This window comes from Plecotus auritus (assembly GCF_963455305.1).
Source record: "Plecotus auritus genome assembly, chromosome: 7".
Classification (NCBI taxonomy): domain Eukaryota; kingdom Metazoa; phylum Chordata; class Mammalia; order Chiroptera; family Vespertilionidae; genus Plecotus; species Plecotus auritus.
In genome coordinates, this window is record NC_137774.1 from 73,135,174 (window position 1) to 73,157,187 (window position 22,014).

The 22,014-nt window shown below is 57.4% G+C and overlaps 1 protein-coding gene across 1 annotated transcript; it reads left to right on the forward strand.

Moving 5' to 3' along the window:
* The first annotated feature begins 392 nt into the window (after window positions 1-392).
* On the forward strand, window positions 393-21,576 carry GLIS2 (GLIS family zinc finger 2). Its single transcript, XM_080681321.1, has 7 exons — window positions 393-524; window positions 15,571-15,793; window positions 16,629-16,801; window positions 17,140-17,316; window positions 17,398-17,531; window positions 17,616-17,734; window positions 18,721-21,576. Exons 2-7 carry the CDS (start codon window positions 15,622-15,624, stop codon window positions 19,518-19,520), a joined length of 1,575 nt encoding a protein of 524 aa, XP_080537447.1. The 5' UTR covers window positions 393-524; window positions 15,571-15,621; the 3' UTR covers window positions 19,521-21,576.
* The last annotated feature ends 438 nt before the right edge of the window (window positions 21,577-22,014 follow it).

The following is a 22,014-nucleotide window of genomic DNA, read 5'->3' on the forward strand; positions in this document are numbered from 1 at the left end:
CCCCGCGCCCCCTCCCTCCCTCTGGGTGCCGACTCCCCGCCGCCTTGCTGCCCTCCGTCCTCCCCTCCCCCGGCCCAGCGCCCGCGCGCGGCCGCCCCCTCCCCCCGTCGCTCAGTCCCCGCCTGGCAGCTGGCGCCCCGGGCCTGGGGCCGCGGCGGCGAGAGGGGTTTGCTGGGAGGGCTGGAGGGAAGCAGCAGGGGAGGGAGGAGGGAGGGCGGCTGCCCCCCGCGCCCCTCCTCCTCCCCTCCTCCGCAGCCCGCCGGTCCCTCCTCCCACCGCCTCCCTCCGCCCTCCTCCCTCCCTCTGTAAGACATCCCGGCCCGGCCCGGCCGCCGCGGCCACCTTCCCCGCCGGAGCTGCAGATGTGGCGGAGCGGCCGGGTGCCGGGCGGCCGTGCCAGGGGAGCCCGCGCCCGGTGAGCCTCGCGTCCCGGCCCCCGCCCGCTCCGGCCCCTCCCCCGCTCACTCCCCGCCGCCCCCGACCGCCGGAGCCCGCAGCCGGGAGCCTACCGCCCCGCCGCCGAGGTAGGAAGCCCTCTGGCATCGCATCGTGGGGACGGGGACCGGGCGGGGGTCCGGCTTGTCGTGCGGGGGCTGCAGGGCCAGAGGGTCGCCTCCCCCTACCGCGTCCGCGCCTCGCCCCGGGCCATTGTGAGCCCTCGCCGGGGCCCCTGCGCTCGCTCCCTAGCTCGCTGGCTTGCGCGCTCCCTCTCTCGCCGGCTCCCCGACTCCGTCCTTTGGTCTCTCTGTCTTTCTCTTCCCTCTGCCCTCCGTCCATCCTGAGGCCGGGCCGAGCCGGAGCCGGAGCCGGGGCCGGACCCGGGGCAGTAGCAAACTTCGGCGGGGAAGTTGGGCGGCCGCAGTGGGGGCGCGCTGCGGGGTGGGCCCAGGCCACCCCCCCTCAGGTCTGGGCAAGAAGTTGTCTGGGGCTGCTGGGCAGCCCCCCCTTTTAACGGCTGCGTCGGGGCTGTTTCTAAAACTGGGTTTGAAAGGTGTCTCTTCCCTGTCCCCGAAAGTCTCTGACCCTGGTTAGACCCGACCCTTCCTAGGGCAGGGGAGGGAGGCGTCCCTGAGGCTCAGGACAGGGGTGCTGCCGCGTTTGGACTAGGAGCTAGAGTCCTGTCCAGCGCTTGTTCCAACCCCTGCAAGCAGAGGGCCTGGCAGAGTGGGGAGGGCAGGGGTACCTAACCCTCCTGAGGAAAGGTCTGGAGGGGGCGAGGCAGGTGCATCTGGAAAGAGGGAAATGCCTGTGCCCTGCTTCCCCCTGTCCCCCTGGGATGGGGCTGGAATCCAGGCTGGCACCTGGAGGCCTTGGCACACTGCCCTGCCCAGCCGGGTACTCAGGCCACAGCAGGGCAGCATGCCGCCTGTCGCTTGTCCAGGAGGGCCTGCCTGGCCTGTCCCCCTCCCCCCCCCAAGGGCCGCTATGGTTGCAGCCCTGCCCAGGGGCCTGGGAAGCGGGAAGGGATCCTGGGAGGAGCCCTGGGCCCCCAGCCATCTCAGCCCAGGATCTTGGCTCTGAAGGGAATGCTTGACACTGAAGGGGCAGCCAGGCCAGCCCTGGACCTGGACTTGGCCACGGCTTGGGCTGCTGTGATTCTTGGTCTGGACCAGGGACAGGACCTAGCTGTGGTCGTGGGAGACAGTCATCCCAAGGGTCCTACATGCCTGGAGAGAAGGTGGGGCTTAACAGACAGCTAGGGAAGACGCTCTGCTCCCCAGTGTTTCCTTCAGGTCTTCCTCAGCCCCCAGACTCAGGGAAGAGGAAACGGGCTCCTTCAGTCTGCCTACCCACCCAGCCCTCCCCCAACCCCACCAGTGCCACAGTGCCACAGCTGTTCCAGCCCAGCCCATACATCCCTCCCCATGACCTCGGAGCCTCCCCCCTCTCTGCTCCTCCTTCTCCCCTTTGGGCCACAGCTGGGCCTCCCAGCTGGTCTTGGCCTGTATTGGGGGAGGGGCTGCACCTGGGGGCCCCTTCTAGGACACCCCTTTCTGAGCTTCAGCCCAGCTCATTTCACAGCCCACTCCCAGCTCAGCTTGGCACTCCCACCAAGCAGGAGACAGTGACCAGGGATTTGGGCCACCATTTATGGGGGTTGAGGACCTCTTGGAAGCAGCCCTGTTTTCCTCAGCCCCTTCTCCTCCCCCTCCTTTCTGGAGCTGCCATTAGTGCTGACCCTCTGACCGCCCCCCCCCCCATGCCTGCCCACCATTCCCTGTCTGTGACCTTTAACCTTTGGTGTTAAATCCCTCCAGCTGGGGCTCTTTGCCCTCTGAGTGACCCTGGCACAGGCCCCCTGGGGGGCCTCTCCCTGCTCCTGGCTCTCTACATAGGGACACCTGCCAGTTCCTCCCTCACTGATGGGGAGAGGGAACACCAGGAAGCCAGACAGTGAGTAACCCCACTTCTAGGCACCACTGCTTTTGGGGTTAGTGACTTTGGGGGATATGCCGGAGCTGGGCCACAGCCTGGAGGGTGAGTGGGAAAAGCCCCCACCTAGAAGTCTGACATTCTGGAACTGAGTCCTGGCTGGGCCACCAACTCCCAGAGGTGTTTGAGCCAGGCTCCTCCCCTTTCTGGGTCTCAGTTTCCTCATCTGTCAAACCAAGGGTCAGACAAGGTGAGCTTCCTGAGCTCCAGAGTCCATGAGAAGACTTGGGGGGCGGAGGCATGTTGAGAGAGGGGTAAAGCCAACAAAAGCCAACTCTCAATTGTCTGTGGGTGGAGCCAGTATGAATAACTGGATGCCACAGACATCCAAAAACCTCATTTTAAACAATCGTGTGAACCACGTCCCCCCCCCCACACCCCCCAAAGCTTTTGTTGTTTCTAAAAGCCCAGCTGCAAATGGGTAGCCACAGCCATGTCTTCTCCTGCCTGGGCTCCCCTGGCTGCCTCACTGGGAGTGCCCATGGAGGGTGAGAGGCTGAACTGATTCGAAGGAGACAAAGCTCTCCAGATCCCCTCCTAGGGCTTGTTTGGGGGGCCTAGACCCCTCTCAGCCCCACTATGGGGCCCTCACTTTTCTCTCCCTTCCTTCCCTGGCCTGGCCTTGGCCCTGGGCAGTGGGAGTGTCTTCTGACACCTAATCCTCCCAGGGTCTGAGCTGTGGTATAGAAAGAAGAATGTGTTTTCCTGATATTTTCCCATGTGGGTTTTCCATCCAATTTCCCACTTAGGCAAGGGGGCGGGTACGGGTGCTGGGCAGAGTTTGGGACAATCCCAGGATGAGGGAGGGGGGTGAAAGCTGTGGCTGGGTGACCAGATGTGGGGAGTGGGGCCTGCAGTAGAGCTCTTTGGAAGGTGTTTGGGGTGGGCCCCGGATGTCGGGCAGGGGAGAGGGGCTGGACAGGGCAGGGAAGACTCCTGCTCCTACCTCTTTCCTCCAGTGGGGTATGCTTCCCAGGTTCCTGAGCCCCAGGGGAGGCAAGTGGAAGAGGCCTCTTATGCAAGTGGGAAATTCGGAGTGTAGTGGAGAGGCCTGAGCCAGGTGGAATGGGGGGATGAAGAGTGGGGTTGCCTTTTCTGAGGCTGAGAGAATCCTTCCTCTATTCAGGGCTATTATTGTCATTGTACATTTCACACAGATGACTAAGTCAGAGGAGTGAGCCCTGGAAGGTACTGAGTGATCCTCCCTTCACCCAGACAAGTGCCCTTCTCAGAGGTGGGGAACACCGCTAGCTGGTGAGGGGCTCTTTGGGGCCAGCCAGAAAGATGTGGATCCCCCCACTGCCTCCAGGGCCTGAGTTGTTTCCCCCTCCAGGGTCTGTGAAAGGGCCCTAGAGAGAGGCTGAGGCCCAGACATGTGTCTAAAAGTTCACCTGAGAATGCCAGCCCATCCAACCTTGCCCTGGCTCTGAGTGTGGAGGACCACAGCTCCTTCAAGGTCCTTGGGACACATCTGCTCAGGATTTCTCCGGTGGATGCCTCAGCTCACACCTGGAGAATTCTAAATCAGGTGTGGCTAGGCAGGGACTCCCATTGTCAACCAGGACCTCCAGTGCTTTGCTGATCAGCCAGGATTGAGGCAACTGCTTTGATGCTAGGACAAAGAAGGGCTTGCTGGAGGAGTGGGGGTCTCTTTGAGGGGCACAGCTTGGAGTAGACCCAGGTTTCTCTCCTGGTTCCCACATAACCCCATAAACCTCTGCTGTCTCTGCAACTAATAAAAATGCCATTTTAGGTCCCCAGGGAGGGGGTGGGGGAGAAGTGGGTCAGGGATAAAGCAGCTTGGGTGGATCGTCTGGTAACAACTCCCTGAAAAAATCAACAGTGCCTTCCAATGGCCCCATGAACTTTGCAGGCATTGACACCTTAACCTTGTGAGAGAGTTCCATTGATCCCTATTAGAAAAATGAGGAAACTGAAGCTCAGGATGGAAAAGGGCACGTGGGCATTGGGGGGGTCCAAGTTCCTGGGGGTCTGCTGTGGCTGCAGTGGTGGTGTCTGATGGCCAGTTTCCCAGCCTGGAGTGAAAAGGGACCCTGCTCCTGAGGGGAGCCCTAAGTGGCCCCAGCAGCTGTGCACACTGGGCCCCAAGCATCTATCCTTTCCCTGCGCTGATCCTCCTGGCCTCTACTCCAGACCTGTCCATGGAAGACGTGAGGCCTGGCCCAGACCTGTCAGGGTCCCTGGCCCTTTTTTCTCTCCCAGCTCTGGTACTCTTCCAGGGGAGCTCTGAGAGCTTCCACACAGCTGGTCCCCAGGGAGCCCCAGTTGTCTGACCATCCTGACTGGGATGTGCTACAAGCTGGGCATAGGAGAGGCCCTGGTTCTGGGCATCTTGATGGGGGGAGCACTGGCCTTCCATGCCCCCTCCAAGATGGGATGGAGAGTTCTGGTTAACTGGTGGCCAGGCTGGGAGGAGCCTGGGAGCACAGAGCTGGAAAGTATAATGGCCCGGGGCGGGGGTGGGGGCGGCGAAGGAGGGCTTCCCCATCTGTTCCACATGCCATCTCTCTGGTGGGAGATGGTAGGGGAATGAGAATCTTCCAGGCCATAACTGGGGGTTGGCTGGGATCTCCTCAGGCCCTTTGACTCCACTGCCTAAGAAGTCACCTGACATTTGAGTGGGTTATGTGTGCACATATACTACTGCCTTGGCAGATGGCTGCCTGGGGAGGGGACTCAGACCCAGCCTCTGGCCCCCTCTTCCAGTCATTGCCAAGGGCGGGTGGGGAGCCTGCGGAAGCCCCAGGAGATTGCTGAGCTGCTTGAGTCAGCCCTGGGTGCCTCCAGGAAAACAATTCTGCCGGCTGACAGAGGGTCTCCACCATTTGCACAGTGTGCTCACAGGCCAGTGCCTCACTGGGACCCTGGGAGTAAGGAGGCTGCCTGTGGGCACTGGTGGGGGGGAAATAGGCTCAGAGATTTGAGGGCTTTGCCTGGGGTCACTTAGGGAGGGACAGAGAGGGGGAATGGAGCCTAGGGCTCTCTGGCCCTGGTCTCTGAAATGTCAATTCAGCCTGGGAATCCCCCCAGCTCCACTCCTGCCCTCCTATCCACTGCTTGGGCTTGACATGGGGGACAGCTGTGTCTGGATAAAGCCTCCCTCCCTTATTCCCATATCCACCTGGGTCTTGCTGGGAAGTCCCAGCCTGCCATTTCTCTTCTGGTCCACTTCCTTCTGCATCCAGAACCCCCCAAACCCACCCCCACCCTTCCAGGCTGACTAACCCCAGCTGTGATGTCCCCCTCCCCCGAGGCTATGGAGCCCTCCATTGTTCTGCCTGTTTTAAAGTACCCCCATCCCAGTACTGCTGGCTGTCTGCCTACCAGCTCCACCATCGTCCAGGCCGAGCCCCCAGCACCACCTCAAAACACCTAGTGGTCACCCTGCATGGTCTTATGGACCCTGGGCCCCAAGAGCCTGAAGTAGGCCAGGCCTGGCATGATGTTTCCTTTTGGGCTTGGAGGCTGCCCCCTGGCTTCTGGACTTGCTTTGCTGCCTGGAGTGGACAAGCAGGGGAGGGTGGGATGGCTGGTAAGAAGGGCATGGGGTGGAGCCAGAGTTTGTGCTAGAGTCCCTGCTGGGCCCGGTCTTGTCCAGCTGTTCTGGGGTAGGCCCTGGAAGACGTGAGGAGTGGCAGGAGATGAAGCTGGGAAAACTGGGTCCTTCTGGTCATCTCAACTGACCAGGGCGATTCTGGCTGCCCCGCCCTAGCCCTGCTCCAGGGGAGGAGGAAGAATCTGTGTCCAGGCCCTGCCTCTCACCTTGACCTTGGACAAGCTACTTCCTTCTTTGGGCTGTAAGCCCCTCCATACCTGCCCACCTCACCTGGCTGGTGGCACCACAGATAGATTCATGCACTCAGCAAACACGTACTGAGGACCAAGTACCAGGAAAAGTGAAGGGCAATGGTGCTGTTAGGAGCATGGTCAGGATGCTTGAGCTCCAGTCCTATTCTAGGCCAGCTCTTTTCTTGGATGGGGAAACTGAGTCCCAGAGACTGGCTCACATCACACTGAGGCAGGCCTGGTTTCTGGCTCTGAGCCCCAGCACTTTGCATCAATGTCCAGTTCATGCTGGTGGAAGGAGTGGGCTGTGGGGGGCTGTGAAAGAGCAGGCAGTGGTCTGCTCCATGAGGCCTTCTACTTTTCAGCACCCCGAGAAGGCTCAGAGCTGCCCGGGGCCCCAGAGATACCCCTACCTGCCCTAAGCCTCCCTTCTTGGAAAGAGGCGGGGGCGGGGAGGGCGGGGTCAGTACTTGGAGCTGAAGGTTGGGGGCAATGAATATGACATCGTGTGCAGGGCTGGGCACTCAGGGCATGCTCCAGCACTGGTGACATTGTGGCATTAGTGATCTATTAGTGAGGACCCTGACCCAGGGTGAGTGTCACATGCAGCACAGGGCCACACAGGGCCAGGGATGCTGCCTTGGCAGTGTGGAGACAGAGCCAGGGCCTCTGCTCCGCTCTCAGGCACCTGGAAGAACAGCTCATGTACAGCTGCAAGAGGCTGAATCAGGGAAGACTTTCTAAAGTAGGGGGTCGAAGGGGAGTGGCAGCTGGAGGAGATTTTGGGGACAGGGAAGGTTGTAAAACAGGAGCTGGCACTTAAGAGATGGGCCCCAAGCTCATGGTGGCAGGGAATTTTTTTTTTTTTAATATATTTTTATTGATTTTTTACAGAGAGGAAGAGAGAGGGATAGAGAGTTAGAAACATCGATGAGGGAGAGACATCGATCAGCTGCCTCTTGCACACGCCCTACTGGGGATGTGCCCGCAACCCAGGTACATGCCCTTGACCGGAATCGAACCTGGGACCCTTCAGTCCGCAGGCCGACGCTCTATCCACTGAGCCAAACCGGTTAGGGCGTGGCAGGGAATCTTGAGAAAGGAGGTACTGCAGGGGACAAGAGATTCTGGGCTGGAAAGGATGATGGCACTTTCTGTGTAGGATACTCCATGGCTTTCCAGTGCCCCCAGGTCCTGGCCTAGCCTCACCCTTGAGCCTCCTCTACTGCTGAATGATAGACAGCTTCCTTGTGGGTTAGTTGAGGCCACACTACTGGCCTCTGCAGCATTGGACCTAGAGTGTGGGCTTTGGACCTGGAGGTGAATCCCAGCTGTGCTACTTACAGCTCGGTGACCTTGGCAGGTGACTGAACTGCCCTGAGCCTCAGTGTGTCCTCATCTGGAAGATGGGGAGAATAGCACCTAATTGGCAAGGTGGTGAGGATGAATGGAGATGGTAAGTGGGAGGCATGCTGGCAATTGTAGCCTGCAGAACTTGTTAGGACCCAATGCTCTCTCTTGCTTTACCCCATGTCCACGTGGCCAACTCAGATCTGCTCCCCTCCGCCCCCACTTGGCAGGAGCAACATAATATTATTTTTCTGTTGCCAGCGGTTCCCCCACTGAAGTCTGGATGCCCTTCATTCTCCAGAACTGAGTGGAGGGCCTGGTGTTGGAATGCATAACTGAGTGAGGGGGTAAATGAGGCTGGGAGGGACAGGCCAAAGTCCGGAGTCTGTCCTGCCCACCTCCCCTCCCGCTGGGACTTGGCAGGTGCTGTTCAGTGGGCCTGGTGCCCATTCTTTGGTGATGGGAGGGGTAGGCCACAGGCCCCGTCTCTGCTCACTACCATAGCCTAACACTCTGACACTGGTTACCTGCCATGTCCTGTGTGTCTCCTGTATGTGCACAGGTGTAACACATATGCACGGACCTGTGTGTTGCAGGGTGTTGTGGGTGCCCATCCATGTCCTGTGGGACACTGACCAACACCTTTGCTGGCCCCAGAGAGCTCTGGAGGAGTGCCCTGCTGCCACTGAGAATGGCAGTGCTGACTGGCAGGGCCTGGGCTTCCAATGTCTAGGCCTTGCTGGGTGTGTGTCCTGTCTGGCTCCCCAGTACTGGCCCCTCCCAGGGATTTGGGCAGCCTGGGCCCAGCCCTTCCCTCCCAGCCTGCTGACCAGTGGGTGTGTGGGCGGGCTGGTGTGGGGGCTGCTTGGCGGGCTCCCCTCTGGCTGAGGCCCAGGTGCAGGCAGTGCTCATAGCCCCACATACCACCTCCCCCCGAAGCTGGGCAGACAGGAAAATACCAGACATAGTTGTGCAAAGGTGGCTGCAGGCAGGCAAGAGGCAAGGGGCGGGGGCTGCACTAGGGCGCCTAGAGCCACCAGGCCTAAGGGAGACCTCTGTGCCAGGCTGGACCCTGCAGCTGGATGGGCACACACATCTGTGTGAGTGTTCATCTGCCGTCTAGGGCCCATGAGTGAGCTGCTGCCCCCAGCCGGTGTCACCCTGCTAATGTTGGAGAAGGAAGTACATCTGGGGAGCACAAGTGTTAGGGGAGCCAGCTGCATGCCTTCCAGCTTCTGTGCTGCCTGAACTATCTGGGTGACTTTGGCAGGCCAAGTTACTGCATGGGGCAGGAACAAGAATCCTCAGGGCTACCAGTTGCTGGCACCTCCTGTGTGCCAGGCACCCAGCCAGACAAGTCCTGCAGGGTGCCCTGACTGTGCCTGTGATTGTGGTACCTGTGACGGTGGAGGAAGAAACCAAGGCTCGGAGGGGGCTACAGGGAGCCATCTGCGGCTCCACAGCTAGGGGTGGAGGCATCGAGGACTGGAACCAGGGAGCCTGGCTCTGGGTAGCACTGTCTAAACATGCCTGCGCAGGTGCTGCCCAGCTGGGGCCTTTTCCAAGGTCCCCATAGCACAGAGCAGAACGCTTGGCCTTGGCTGGTTCACCTGGGGGTGCTTGCACTCACACCAGGGTGAGGTCTGCGCTCCCAGAGGATCTGGGAAGGCCCAGGGTCCTGGCTGAGCACCCCTCTGGTGATGGGGGAGGGGCCTGTCTTGGGAGCAAGAGGTTCCCAGGGAAGTCAAACCCCATGCTCTTCCAGGAAATGCTGCCTGCCCTGGCCCCTCTCCTGGGACCTGCTGGGCAGAGGCCTCAGGATAAGCCCCTCCCCTTCATCCTGGGAGGAGGCCTGCTCCTTCCAGGGCTGCTCAGAACCTCTCCAGGGCCTCCCAGTGTTCTTTCTTTGAAGCAGTCAAGTCTCTGGAAGGTGACTACGGTCTGCTGTGGCCATTCCACAGGACAGCAGAGGCCTGAGGCTCTCTGAGGGGCACACACTTGTTCACTTACACCCTAAACCGAAGCCCACATGCTCCCAGTGTGAGACTACAGTGTCTGTGGGAACAGCGGGGAGGGCCAATCCTCTCCTCAGCTGCCCTCACAACTCTAGACTGGCCAAAGGCTGGAGAACTCAGCTTTGGTGACAATATATTCAATAAGTCTGATTAAGTACCTACTATGCACCCAGTACTGTTCGAGGTGCTGGATGTCGCATCCCAATGGGAAACACTAAATAATCATGGACTGCATCATTGCATTGATTTCTCCCCAAAACCCAATGGGAATGGGTTATTACTATTATTACTATCTCACTTTAGAGATGAGGACCCTGAGGTGACTTTCCCTAAGTCACATGGGTAGGAAGTGGCAGAACCATGTTGGAGATCCAGGTGGTCTACCCCATACTTACGGCCTGGGTATGCTCTGCTGCCTAGTCAGGAAAGGGGACCAGGAGAGGATGAGGCCTGCCCCTGTCCCTAGCCCCTGCTGCTTGGCTGCCATGGAGGGTGGAACTCGTAGCCAGAGCAGGGTGGAGCTGCAGTGGTTCTCAGGAATGCAGGGTTGTGGGCCCTTTGCTTTGGCAGCATATCTGCCTGCAGCTCTCCAAGCTTCCCTGTGGCCACCCCCAGCCAGCCTCTCCAGCGCCCACCCACTGCCTTCTGCCCCTCCTAGGCTCTGCACCCAGCTCAGGCAAACCCCTAGGCAGGGAGAGGGTGCCAAGCTGGAGCCCTTTTGCCTGCTTATTCCCCCACATCCATTGGCACAGGGAGGAGAAGCTAATGGGGAACACAGTTTCTGGACTCACCTGGCTTAAACCCAGCTCTGCCACAGACAAGCTGTGTGACCCTGGACAGATTATTTAATCTCCCTGAGCCTCTGTTTTTGCATCTGAGAAATGGGAATGAAAGAGCACCTGCCTGAACAGGTGCTAGCACGTTCCCCAACTATCAACAACTGGCTGTTGATACTGTTATCCTGTAATATTCACCCATAGCTTCCAGTCCTGGGCTTGCCACCCACTGTGTGACCTGGGGCAGTGGTCTCTCTCTCTCTGGGCCTCAGTTTCTCCATTTGTATGACCAGCATGTTGGCAGTGATGGTCCTAGTCACCAGACACGGGGCACCCATGGAGCACAAGGGAGGCCCTAGGGACTTGCTTCCTCTTTCCAGTCTATATCAAGAAAGCCACCTGGGCTTCTGAGAGTTGCATCTTGGAATTATCCATAAGTCCTTTGCTGGACGAGCCATGGCTGACCAAAGGGTAGTTTCAGGGTTACTCTGAGAATAAGGGGTGTTCCTCATGTTGCCCTTGACAACACTGGCTCACTGCTGGTCAGGGATCTGACTCTATGCTACTGTGAGGAGAGCCCCCAACTTATAGAGGACCCCACTCTCTCTCTGCTTCTGCCAAGGAGACCGTGAGTGCTTCTAGGGTTGCTGTGTAGAGCCCCCTCCGCCTACACAGGCACTCCTCCAGGCTCAGGGCCAGCCCACCGTCCTCCCCAAGCAGGCAAGGAGGGGCTTTATGTAGAGCAGATTCCAACCTGCACCTATTAGCCTGGTGACCTGGAGCCTCAGTTTCCCCATCTGTATGACGGGAAATGACTATATCTACTCACAGTAGGGGTTTGCGAGGGTTCAGAGAATTCATGGACAAATAGTACACGAAGGGTAGGTATTTAATGGATGTTGATCCCCCATTCTGTATGCCATCCACCCTAGCCACAGGGCCTCAGTTTCCCCATGTAGTGCTTTGCCTGTGGAGGGGAGAAGTGTTGGGGGGACCTGCCAGGTAGGCCAGGGGTATGGGGGGGGCGTGTCTTGGTGGGCCCAGCAGCTGAGGCCCGTTGCTGGGCCACAGGCAACACACAATAGCAGCCATTGTCTAGGCGCAGCCGGCTGGGAGGGTGCGGTGAGGCAGGGGGAGGGGCGGGCCCGAGGGCCAGCGTGGCCCACCCCCAGATGACCCCTGCCCGCCCCCACCACTTCGGTGGTCCCCACACCGCCCCACGCTCCCTCAGCTCCCTCCACTCTAATTAGTTCCTTTCGCAGCTGGAGTTGCTGTGCAGCACCCGGCAGGCAGCTTGACCACCTCTGCGTTGCCTCCCCGCCCAGCATCCCGCCCACACAGAGCCCCACAACCCCACACCAGCAGAGTGGAGTCACATCATCAAGCCAGGTTCCCAGTGGACTCCATGCTGCACCCACGGGGTGCCTACTGAGTGCCCGCACCGGGCTGGAGATTCGTGGCCCCTGCCTATTTCGGGCCCCACCACTGGTTAAGAAACTTGCCTGCACCCTCAGAGCAAGACAGCTGCCCTTTTGAGTGTCTCCATCCTCCCTATCTCCCTGGTTGTCGTGAGCATTAAATCGGGTGATGGCTGGCTGGCCTCTCAGGTTATCATAGCGCCAGTCCCAGGGTTTCAAGCCAGGTTGTCCCCTCAGCCTCCCGAGAGCATAACTGGCTCTCACCCGCCCCCCTTCACCCAGCCCAGGAACAAAGAGCAGAGCTCGAGCCCAGAACTGGCCGCTGGCTGGTGGCTGGGGGATGGGGGTGAAAGAGGACACTGAGGTTGGCCAAGGAGTGGGTCACAGGCGTCTTCCCCTTGGAGAGGGGCCCCCATTGCGAGGGAAATTGGGGTGAGGCCAGCCTGGAGATGGGGTTGCTGGGACTGAGGGCTTTGGGGGCGGCGCCTTCCTCCTTTTCCAGGAGTGGAGAGGCTGTGCCTCTAGGCTGGGCTCTGGCTCCCATCAGAATGAAACCCAGGGCAAAACCCAAGGGCAGTAGTGGGGGGCAAGGGTACCCCCTCCCACCTTGGGCCCCCCCCTGGGGGACAGGTTCCTTTTGGGGCCCTCCCTGGTTCTGGTTCTCCTCCCCAAAGCCTCCTTCAGATCTTCAGAACAAGGTGACCAGGGCTCAGGGCTCCTCCCTGGTCCCCCCTCTGGTCTGGGAGGAGGGCAGTGGGGCAAGTGCCAAAGGATGTTGCTTGGACAACGACACCAATGAGAGTCAGTGTCACTTTGAATTCTCATTTCCAAACTATTCTGCCGTCATGGTCCCCTTCTCGGCCACGTTGGGTTGGGGGTTGGGGGTGGGAAGTGGAGGCTTTGGGGAGGCCTGTGGCCCCAGGCCAGCCAAGGACCAGGCCACCAGCCCTTCCTGGCTCCTGAATTCTTAATCAGCATAAATATTTACTTCCTTCCTCTCTTTCCAGGCTCCTAACACAGAGGAGCTTCAGGGAGGTTGGAAGGGGCCTGTGTCTAAAAATAAACAGGTGGAGGGACAGGCAGACACACAGACAAACTGACATGACTAGGGGGTGGGTTAGGCAGAGGGCAGCTCCTCCCCCATCCAGAAGGAGAGTGGAGGGGGCCCATCGCTACCCATCACTGTCTTTCACTCACCTGCCCGCCTGGAACTGGGGCTCCTGAAGGGCAGGGAGGCAGTCTGGTCCCAGCCCCCCTTGCATGTCTGGGAGCTCCTGGCCCTCACATGGCCTGGGGGGCAAATCCAAACAGATCTGCTGGCTCTTACCTGTTGGAGTTTGACAGGAACAAGTCAAATCACAGACCTGGGTCCCCTGGCCAAGTGCAGCCAACGGTGCTCTGATAATACAATCCCCCTCCCTAGGCTTATAGACTCTAATATTAGCATGTGCCGGTGGGCCTTTGTATGTGTCCCCAGAAGCTGAGGGTCCTAAGTTCTCTGGGTGGTTGGAGGGTCTTAGCAAAAGTGGAGCTTGGCCTAGCCCTGGCCGGTGTTGCTAAGTGCTTAGAGCAGTGGTTCTCAACCTTTCTAATGCCGCGACCCTTTAATACAGTTCCTCATGTTGTGGTGACCCCCAGCCATAAAATTATTTTTGTTGCTACTTTATAACTGTAATTTTGCTGCTGTTATGAATCGTAATGTAAATATCTGTGTTTTCCGATGGTCTTAGGTGACCCTGCTAGCAGTTCTCAACCTGTGGGTCGCGACCCACAGGTTGAGAACCGCTGCTGTAGAGCCTAAGACCGTCAGAAAACATAGATATTTACATTACGATTCATAACAGCAGCAAAATTACAGTTATGAAGTAGCAACGAAAATAATTTTATGGCTGGGGGTCACCACAACATGAGGAACTGTATTAAAGGGTCGCGGCATTAGAAAGGTTGAGAACCTCTGGCTTAGAGGGTCAGCCCGCTCACTGAAGGGTCTTGGGTTTGATTCCCAGTCAAGGGCATCTAACTGGGTTGCAGGTCCGATTCCGAATGGGCGCGCGTAGGAGGCAACCAATCAATGTGTCTCTCACATTAATGTTTCTCTTACTTTCCACTTCCCTCCCTTCCTTCCACTCTCTATAAAAATCAATAGGAAGCCCTGGCTGGTTTGGCTCAGTGGATAGAGTGTCGGCCTGTGGACTGAAGGGTCCCGGGTTCGATTCCGGTCAAGGCACATGCCCAGGGTTGTGGGCTCGATCCCCAGTGGGGGGCGTACAGGAGGCAGCCAGTCGGTGATTTTCTCTCATCATTGATGTTTCTATCTCTCTCTGACCCTTCCTCTCCGAAATCAGTAAAAGTATATATATTTTAAAAATCAGTGGGAAAAAATATCCTTGGGTGAGGATTAACAACAACAAAAAAGTGGAGCTTGTCCTAGGAAACAGATGAGCCAGGGCTTGGAACGAGGTGAAAACTGTTTAAAGTTGCCGAGGGGCTTGACCTGGAGAAAACGAGTGGGGATGTGGGGGCTGTTCTCCCCTGTCCTGCTCCGAAGATAGAGCGCCACACAGCTCTGTAGGCATCTGTAGGCAACACTAGCCCCCCGCCCCCCCCCCCAGGAGACACACCAAACAAAATATGCAAAGTCTCTTACCACATGGTGCTTATGGGATTATTCTGTATTAAATTGTGAAAACCTGGATTCAGTGAATGGCAGGGATACAGTATCTCAGTGTTGGCTTGTTTAGCAGATAGATTTTCAGGGAGTAATCATCTCAATTAACAAATGCAAGGAAACACTGTGAATGTTTCCCTACGTGTGAAAAGACTGCCTCTGTAAGAAGTTTTAATTTGGAATGAAGAGTTGACCTTGCTTTTGGGTCATTTTTATGTGAAGAAAATTACATCACTGAGACATTCTAAGAAAATGGTGAAAATTCCAGCATGAGAACTCATAATAAAAGAATGACGTCACCAAAAAAAAAAAGAAAAAGAAAAAGAAAAAAGATATATGCATATATTTTACTAACCACCAGACAGAGCTGGTCCACTTCCTTCCAACCCAGCCCCTGGCTGGCCTGGCTGGGCCACAGCCCCCAGCTGCCCCCTAGTGGCGGCCCAGAGCCCTCTGGCTCCCTGTGCCTATGGGCACCTCTTCTATCTCACCTGTGAGGCAATGCCACCTGTCTGCACCCCCATCCCTTGGGGCCAGTCTTTGCTCAGCCATCTCTCAGCTTTGTTCCCTTAGAGCTGACCACAGATCCCAATGGGCCTGGTACAATGGGCCCTCAGCAGTCAGTAGCTGAGGACCTCTCATGGCCACCTTGGAGAACACCTATTGCTCCTCAGGCCTGGTTTTGGGTCTTTCGCCTCAAACCAGGCATGTGCTTCAGGCATAACTTGCCACTCAGTCAGAAATGACCTTTGGGACTTGGCTGGTTATTTCTTGGGAGATCTGACTTTGAATATGGTAGCTCTACCACTTCCTAGCTCTGTGACCTGAGGCAGGGTCTCTAAAACTCAGTTTTATGGCAAAATGGACTTTTTGAGCTTTGCCTACCAGAAAAGACTTGTGGGAAGTGGACATGGAAGATCTGAGTAGATGGTTGGCTCTCTTTATGATACCTGCTGGCCAGACCACTCAGGTTTCCCCACCTGGGGAGACAGCCTTCACACACCTACACACATACTACCTCCCTCTCCCGTGGGCTTTAATGAATGTAGCCCAAGGAGGACTTGGGATCACAGTGTCACAGCACAGCTCCTGTCCTCCCCTAGGTTCTTGCCTGAATACCAGCTTGCCACCTCCAGCCCCAGACCCCCATCACTATGCACTCCTTGGACGAGCCGCTTGACCTGAAGCTGAGCATCACCAAGCTCCGGGCGGCGAGAGAAAAGCGGGAGAGGACGCTGAGTGTGGTCCGGCACCGAGCTCTGCACAGGGATCTTGGCCTCGTGGATGATAGCCCCACTCCATGCTCCCCGGGCTCCCCGCCCTCAGGTACTGCACCGGGTCAGGGCCATGGTCTCTGGGCCCTGATGGAGATGTGGCAATAGAAAGAATGTCCAAGGTATGCCCACCAGGACAAAATTGCAGTCCCTCACAGCTTCTAGCTTAGAGTGCTCCCCACACTCTGCCATTCATCCTTCCAGCAGTTTATCTTTGGAGGTCACATTGTCCCCACGAGGAAGGAAGTTACCTGCCTAGTTTATAAAGCTGGGACAGCAGAGTCAGGATTCAAGTTGAGGTCTCTGGGAGGAGTTGGAATAGCTGATAATGGGAAGCAGAGTTTCTATGTGGGAACAAAAGGCCCTGAGACCCAACTCCTGGGCTTGGAGGCAGTGTGGGTGGCCAGCAGGGCAGTAGAGATTAGGCACCTAGTCCAGCAAGTTTTTTAGGATGCTTCGGGCCCAGGCCTTCTGCTCTGCCTCTGGTGCTCCTGAAAACCACATCTACCCCTTCTGAGCTTGAAGGCTCTAGAAGTAACCTAGCCCAAACCTCTCGTTTTAGAGGGGAGCACTGAGGCAGACGGGTGATGGGAAGCTCCTAGCTTCACATTCCTAGTCAGTTGCTCACCCTGTATACCAGATCACTCTATCTGCAAAATGGATACTTCCCACTTTTCATGTCAACTGATGGCAGAGCTCTCATGATGGCCAAGATCACATTTGTCAGTTATATAGGCTGTTGCTCAGATACCTGGAGTCCCAGGTGGTCAGGGGGTGTAGCATGCCAGGGGTTTGCTTCCAGGTCATGGCTTAGGATTCAGAGGTGGGAGGGCCTAGCCCACCAGGACTCCTGACTCCAGCACCCCTGAATTGTGCTTCTCTTTTAGGCTTTCTACTGAACCCCAAGTTCCCTGAGAAGGTGGAGGGACGCTTTTCAGCGACCCCACTGGTAGACCTCAGCTTGTCACCATCATCAGGACTGGACTCCCCCAATGGCAGCAGCTCACTGTCCCCCGAGCGCCAAGGCAACGGTGACCTGCCCACAGTCCCTACTGCCCCGGTAAGGAAGAGGTGTGGGTTTTGAACTACATCACTCCAATCTCTGTTATCACATGGCCTCTTTCCCTCTATGTGTGTCTCTATCCAAATCTCCTTCTTTCTCTTATGAAGACTGGTCACTGGATTTAGGAACCCCCCCTCCCACCCTGTCTAGACCACACTTCTAACTTTATCACATTTACAAAGATCTTTCAAATGAGGTCACACACACAGGTACCGGGGGTTAGGACTAGGACATATTGTGGGGACAACTCAACTTGCTATAGGAGACATAAGGGGTCTGGGCCTGCTGGCCCCATGGGGCACTGACCACCTCTGCCCCTCGCCCTCTCCTCCCAGGATTTCCAGCCGCTGCGCTACCTGGACAGTGTCCCCAGCTCCTTCCAGTTCTTCCTGCCTCTGGGCTCGGGGGGAGCCCTGCATCTGCCTGCTTCCTCCTTCCTCACCCCCCCAAAGGACAAGTGCCTCTCACCAGAGCTACCCCTACCCAAGCAGCTGGTTTGTCGTTGGGCCAAGGTGAGTGGGGGCCAGGAAGAGTGGGACAGGGCCTGGGGCAGATGGCCTCACATGGGCTCAGAACCCTCCCTGGCCCCGCAGTGTAACCAGCTCTTTGAGCTCCTGCAAGATTTGGTGGATCATGTTAATGATTACCATGTCAAGCCAGAGAAGGATGCGGGGTACTGCTGCCACTGGGAAGGCTGTGCCCGTCACGGTCGAGGCTTCAATGCCAGGTGAGGAAGGGCGAGAGCTGGCAGGAGGGAGGGGGCACGGGTGTCCATTGAGCTGAGCTGTGCTCTATGCCCTCTCTGGAGCAGGTACAAGATGCTCATCCATATCCGTACACACACCAATGAGAAGCCGCACCGCTGCCCCACCTGTAGCAAGAGCTTCTCCCGTCTGGAGAACCTGAAAATCCACAACCGGTCACATACAGGTGAGAGGGGTTGCTGGAGGGTAGCAGCTGGGCAGGCACCTGACCATCCATGGGCACCCAAGAGACAGGGATGCATCCCATTGTTGACTGGTCCCTTTTCGAGCTCCACTTGCTGGGGGAAGCCTCTCCTGTAGGTGAAACCCTCAATAAACCGGAGCACAGACAGGTCTTCCCGCCACACTCAGCATTGTTTTTTTTCTAAGATTATTTGACTCATGCCACCTGTGATTGCACTCAATGTCCGCTTTGCTCCTCACCATAACCCAGCACATAGTAGGGCCAGCACTGGCCAACAGAGCCACACACCTGATTTTAAATTTCCTAATTGCTGCATTAAAATACAAAGAAATAGGTGAAATGAACTATAATCATTTATTTTCTGGAACCCAATTATGTCTGAAGTATTATTTCAAAATTAAAAATATATCTATGAGACATTGAAAATCTTCATTTCATTTGAAGTCTGCAGAATCTGGTGTGTATTTTACACTCACAGCACATCTCAATTTGGAGTGGCCACACTTCAAAGGCCCATAGCCTCACGTGGCTCCATCCTGGTCAGTGAGGGAGCAGACGTTTAGAAAATCTGGAGCCATTCTGCTGAGTAAAGGCTGCATAAAGGGCAGTCGGCATTCATGCAGTGCTCACTGTGGGCTTGCCTCTAGTAGGGGCTTTATGGAAGACTGTAATCAGGTTCATCAATTCTCCTATTGACGTGGCTGCTGTCACCTGCAATTTGAAGCATAGCTCTAAGGCCAAGGGCACACAATGAGTGCACAGGGGTTCTGAGGGTAACCAGGCTGGCTTTTCAGTGGCTGTTTGCTGCCCCTACCTGGCGTCACATCTCATGCCAAGTGCTGAGGACACTGCCCCTCAAATGAGAGTCTGTACTTTCAAAGACATCTTGGTCTGGAGTCTGCCAAGTAGGTAGTAGGTGGGGGCAGGACACTGGGCTGGGAGACCTCTCACACCAGCCCCACTCACAGGTGAGAAACCCTACGTCTGCCCATATGAGGGCTGCAACAAGCGCTACTCCAACTCAAGTGACCGCTTCAAGCACACTCGAACCCACTACGTGGACAAGCCCTACTACTGCAAGATGCCTGGCTGCCACAAGCGCTACACGGACCCCAGCTCGCTGCGCAAGCACATCAAGGCCCATGGCCACTTCGTGTCCCATGAGCAGCAGGAGCTCCTACAACTGCGCCCACCCCCCAAACCACCACTGCCTGCCCCCGATGGCAGCCCCTATGTCAGTGGGGCCCAGATCATCATCCCCAACCCGACTGCCCTCTTTGGAGGCCCTGGCCTGCCCGGCCTGCCCTTGCCCCTGGCCCCCGGCCCCCTTGACCTCAGTGCCCTGGCCTGTGGCAATGGTGGGGGTGGGGGAAGTGGGGCAGGCATGGGCCATGAGCTGCCAGGCCCTGTCCTACCCCTCAATCTGGCCAAGAACCCACTGATGCCCTCACCCTTTGGGGTTGGTGGACTAGGCCTGCCTATGGTCTCCCTCCTGGCTGGCTCCACGGGTGGCAAGGCCGAGGGGGAGAAGGGGCGTGGGGCAGTGCCAGTCAGGGCCCTTGGTGTGGAGGGCCGTAAGACCCCCCTGGAGAGGACTGAGAGTGGCCGCTCGCGGCCCAGCCCGGAAGGACTCCCCTTGCTGCCAGGCACCGTGCTGGACCTGTCCACAGGCGTCAATTCGGCGGCCAGCAGCCCAGAGGCCCTGACCCCTGGCTGGGTGGTCATCCCACCTGGCTCTGTGCTGCTCAAACCAGCTGTGGTGAATTGAACTCATCCCAGGGACAACTATCCGAAGCTCCCAGCCCTGCCCCGACGAACGGAAACTTTTCTGCGAAATAGCAATAATGTCCGTCTGCCCCCAGGGCCTGGTTGGCTGTGTCCCCCTGGCAGCCCCAGCCCCAGCCCCAGCCAAGCTGGGTGGCAAGGATGGTGCTAGGTCATTGCTGGTGTCCCAGGCTCCCAAGGGAGGAACTGCCTACTGGCCAGGGAGACCTGAGCCCCTGAATGCGGAGGCCTTGCTCACCTCTGGCCCTCAGTCTCCTGGCCCTGTCCTCCACCCTGGTGCCTCCCTCACCCAGTGGCCAACCTGGACAGGTCACCCTCCCTCCCTCCTTTGTCACTTGCCAGCCACATCCCAGCAGTGGGGGCAGGTGGGGTGGCATCTACCCCCTCTGCCGGCCCAGGGCTTCTACACCCCTTCATGTGGTAAGCTGTGACGAGGAGCCTTGGGATTGAGGCCCCTACTCGTCTTGCCTAATTTCACCAGGCTCCTGCTCTGGGTGCTCCTTGGACCCCTTTCCCTCTGGCCCACCCTCCAGAGGGAGAGCAAGACAGGTGCAGCCCCCTGCAAAGCCACAGGAAGAGCCACCTTATCCTTATGACAAGGTGCCTCCTGCTCAGAGAGGGAGGCCTGCTCTGCCCACTGCCCCTCATCACCTACCTACCTATCCGAAGCAGCTCTTCTCTGGTTTGGACGGTGCTCTCCAAAATGAGGGAACAGCTGACCACTCAGCTGCCTCTTTACCACTGGCCTCCCCGCTCTACCTTATAGGGAGCCTTGGAGTGTGGGGAAGGGAGGTGCCAGGACCTCGGGCAGGCCTGGCTCAGGGAACAGATGGGGTGGGCCTGGCCTGGGGCAATGTCCCTCTTGCACTTGGGGCTGCAGACACCTGCAGGCTGGTAGGAGGCTGGAAGCTGGCTGGGGATGACCCCAGGTTGAGACACAGTTCTTATTCTGGGGGTGCCAAGTCACAGCCAGCACACAGGTAAGGGAGGGCTATAGGCCATTGCTGAGCACAGGAGCTTTTCAGAGGCCATGGACTGAGGCCCTGGGCTTGGGGGGATGGTGAAGCAGTTAAGACTGGCTATGGGAGGCCCAGCCCCTCCACCTGGGAGGGGGGAAGTTGGTGGAAGCCTGGACTTACGACATGCTGTTTCCTTTGGCTTCTTCCATCTGAGCCCCTGGCCTAGACTTTTTTTTTTTAAATCCCAGGGGCCAGAATAAGCCAAGGATGCTGGTGTTCTAGGTGCCCACTACCTGACCCTAGGGAATGGGCTTTCCCACCAGGCCCTGGGGATGCAGCAAGTGCTTTTCCCACCCTGAACCCTCACTGTGCTGAGGCACTGGTCTAGGCACAGGAGCTTTGGCTCCAGGCCTGCCCGGTCCTTGGCATCAGTGAGCAATCCTTCCCTTTCCCTGACAGAACAAGGGAGCTGCAGGACAGCAGTGGGGTCCTTAGTAGCCATGCGGTTCCAGAGTCCCCCTACTGTTCCTCAGCAGCTCTGCTGACCCCTACCCTTTTCTGGACTGCCCTTCTGTCCTAGAGGGGTCACCCTGACCCAGCCTGCCCTAACAGGGCCTGGCAGTGCTGGCTCTGCCTCTCTAAGGGGCTGTGAGCAGAACAGGAAGGAGCTGGTCTCCTTCAGGCCCCATCCAGGACCCAGGCATCCCCACTCCATGAAGGGCCCCAGGCCTTTTAAGTCCCCAGTTGGGGGATGAGGGGTTTGGGTTTGCAATTGAAGCCCAGGGAGCAGAGGAACAGGGCACTGGAAGATGACATTAGCTCAGCATGTGACTCAGTGATAGACCAGGCTCAAGAGAGCTGGTATATGTGTTGTTGTTGGTTTGTTGTTGCACATTCCAGGATATCAGTATTTTAACAGGTTCTAAGTGCCTTTCTATCGTAGCTTATGTTTTTCCTCCTCTTGGCTCCACTGCTGTTAGCATAGAGTAAAAAAAAAAAAAAAAGATAAGCTAATGACTATAACAATATATTCCTCCATGTGAGAGGAAGTTTATAAAGAAACAATAAAAGTGAGTTGCAAAGATGGTTTCTGTTGTGCATGTGCCCGAAGCTGGGCCACCCAACAAGAAACCACTTCCAACTGTCCTGTGTCTGGCTCTAAGGTCACCCACTCCAGACTGCAGCACCCAGAGGCCGTTCTGGGGCTTCCTCCTAACCCTGTGGGTGCCATCACCTCTCAACATTCTGCCAGGAGCTGGAAGGGTAGGAGGAGTCAGGTGCTGAGGGGGCAGGAGTGCTAGGAGCTAAAAAGCAAGATTCCAGACAAAGCTCACAGGCTTAGCTGCTTGTCCTGCAGAACCTGCTGTGGCTTTGGTGAGTAGCTTAGCCCTTAGGAAGACCCAGCTCCAGGGCCTCAGAGCAATGAGAGGCTTCTCTTCCCCAGCTGTACATGGAGCATTCTGCCCAAATCACTGAGATGCTAGAGTCAAACTCAGCTGTGGAGAGGTACTCTGTGAC

Bases quoted from the DNA above. Each gene is read 5' to 3' on its own strand.
- GLIS2 (XM_080681321.1), top strand. From the start codon at position 15,622: ATGCACTCCTTGGACGAGCCGCTTGACCTGAAGCTGAGCATCACCAAG. The intron at 15,794-16,628 runs GTACTGCACCGG...CTTCTCTTTTAG, and splicing joins CCCGGGCTCCCCGCCCTCAG to GCTTTCTACTGAACCCCAAG. The intron at 17,317-17,397 runs GTGAGTGGGGGC...CTGGCCCCGCAG, and splicing joins TGGTTTGTCGTTGGGCCAAG to TGTAACCAGCTCTTTGAGCT.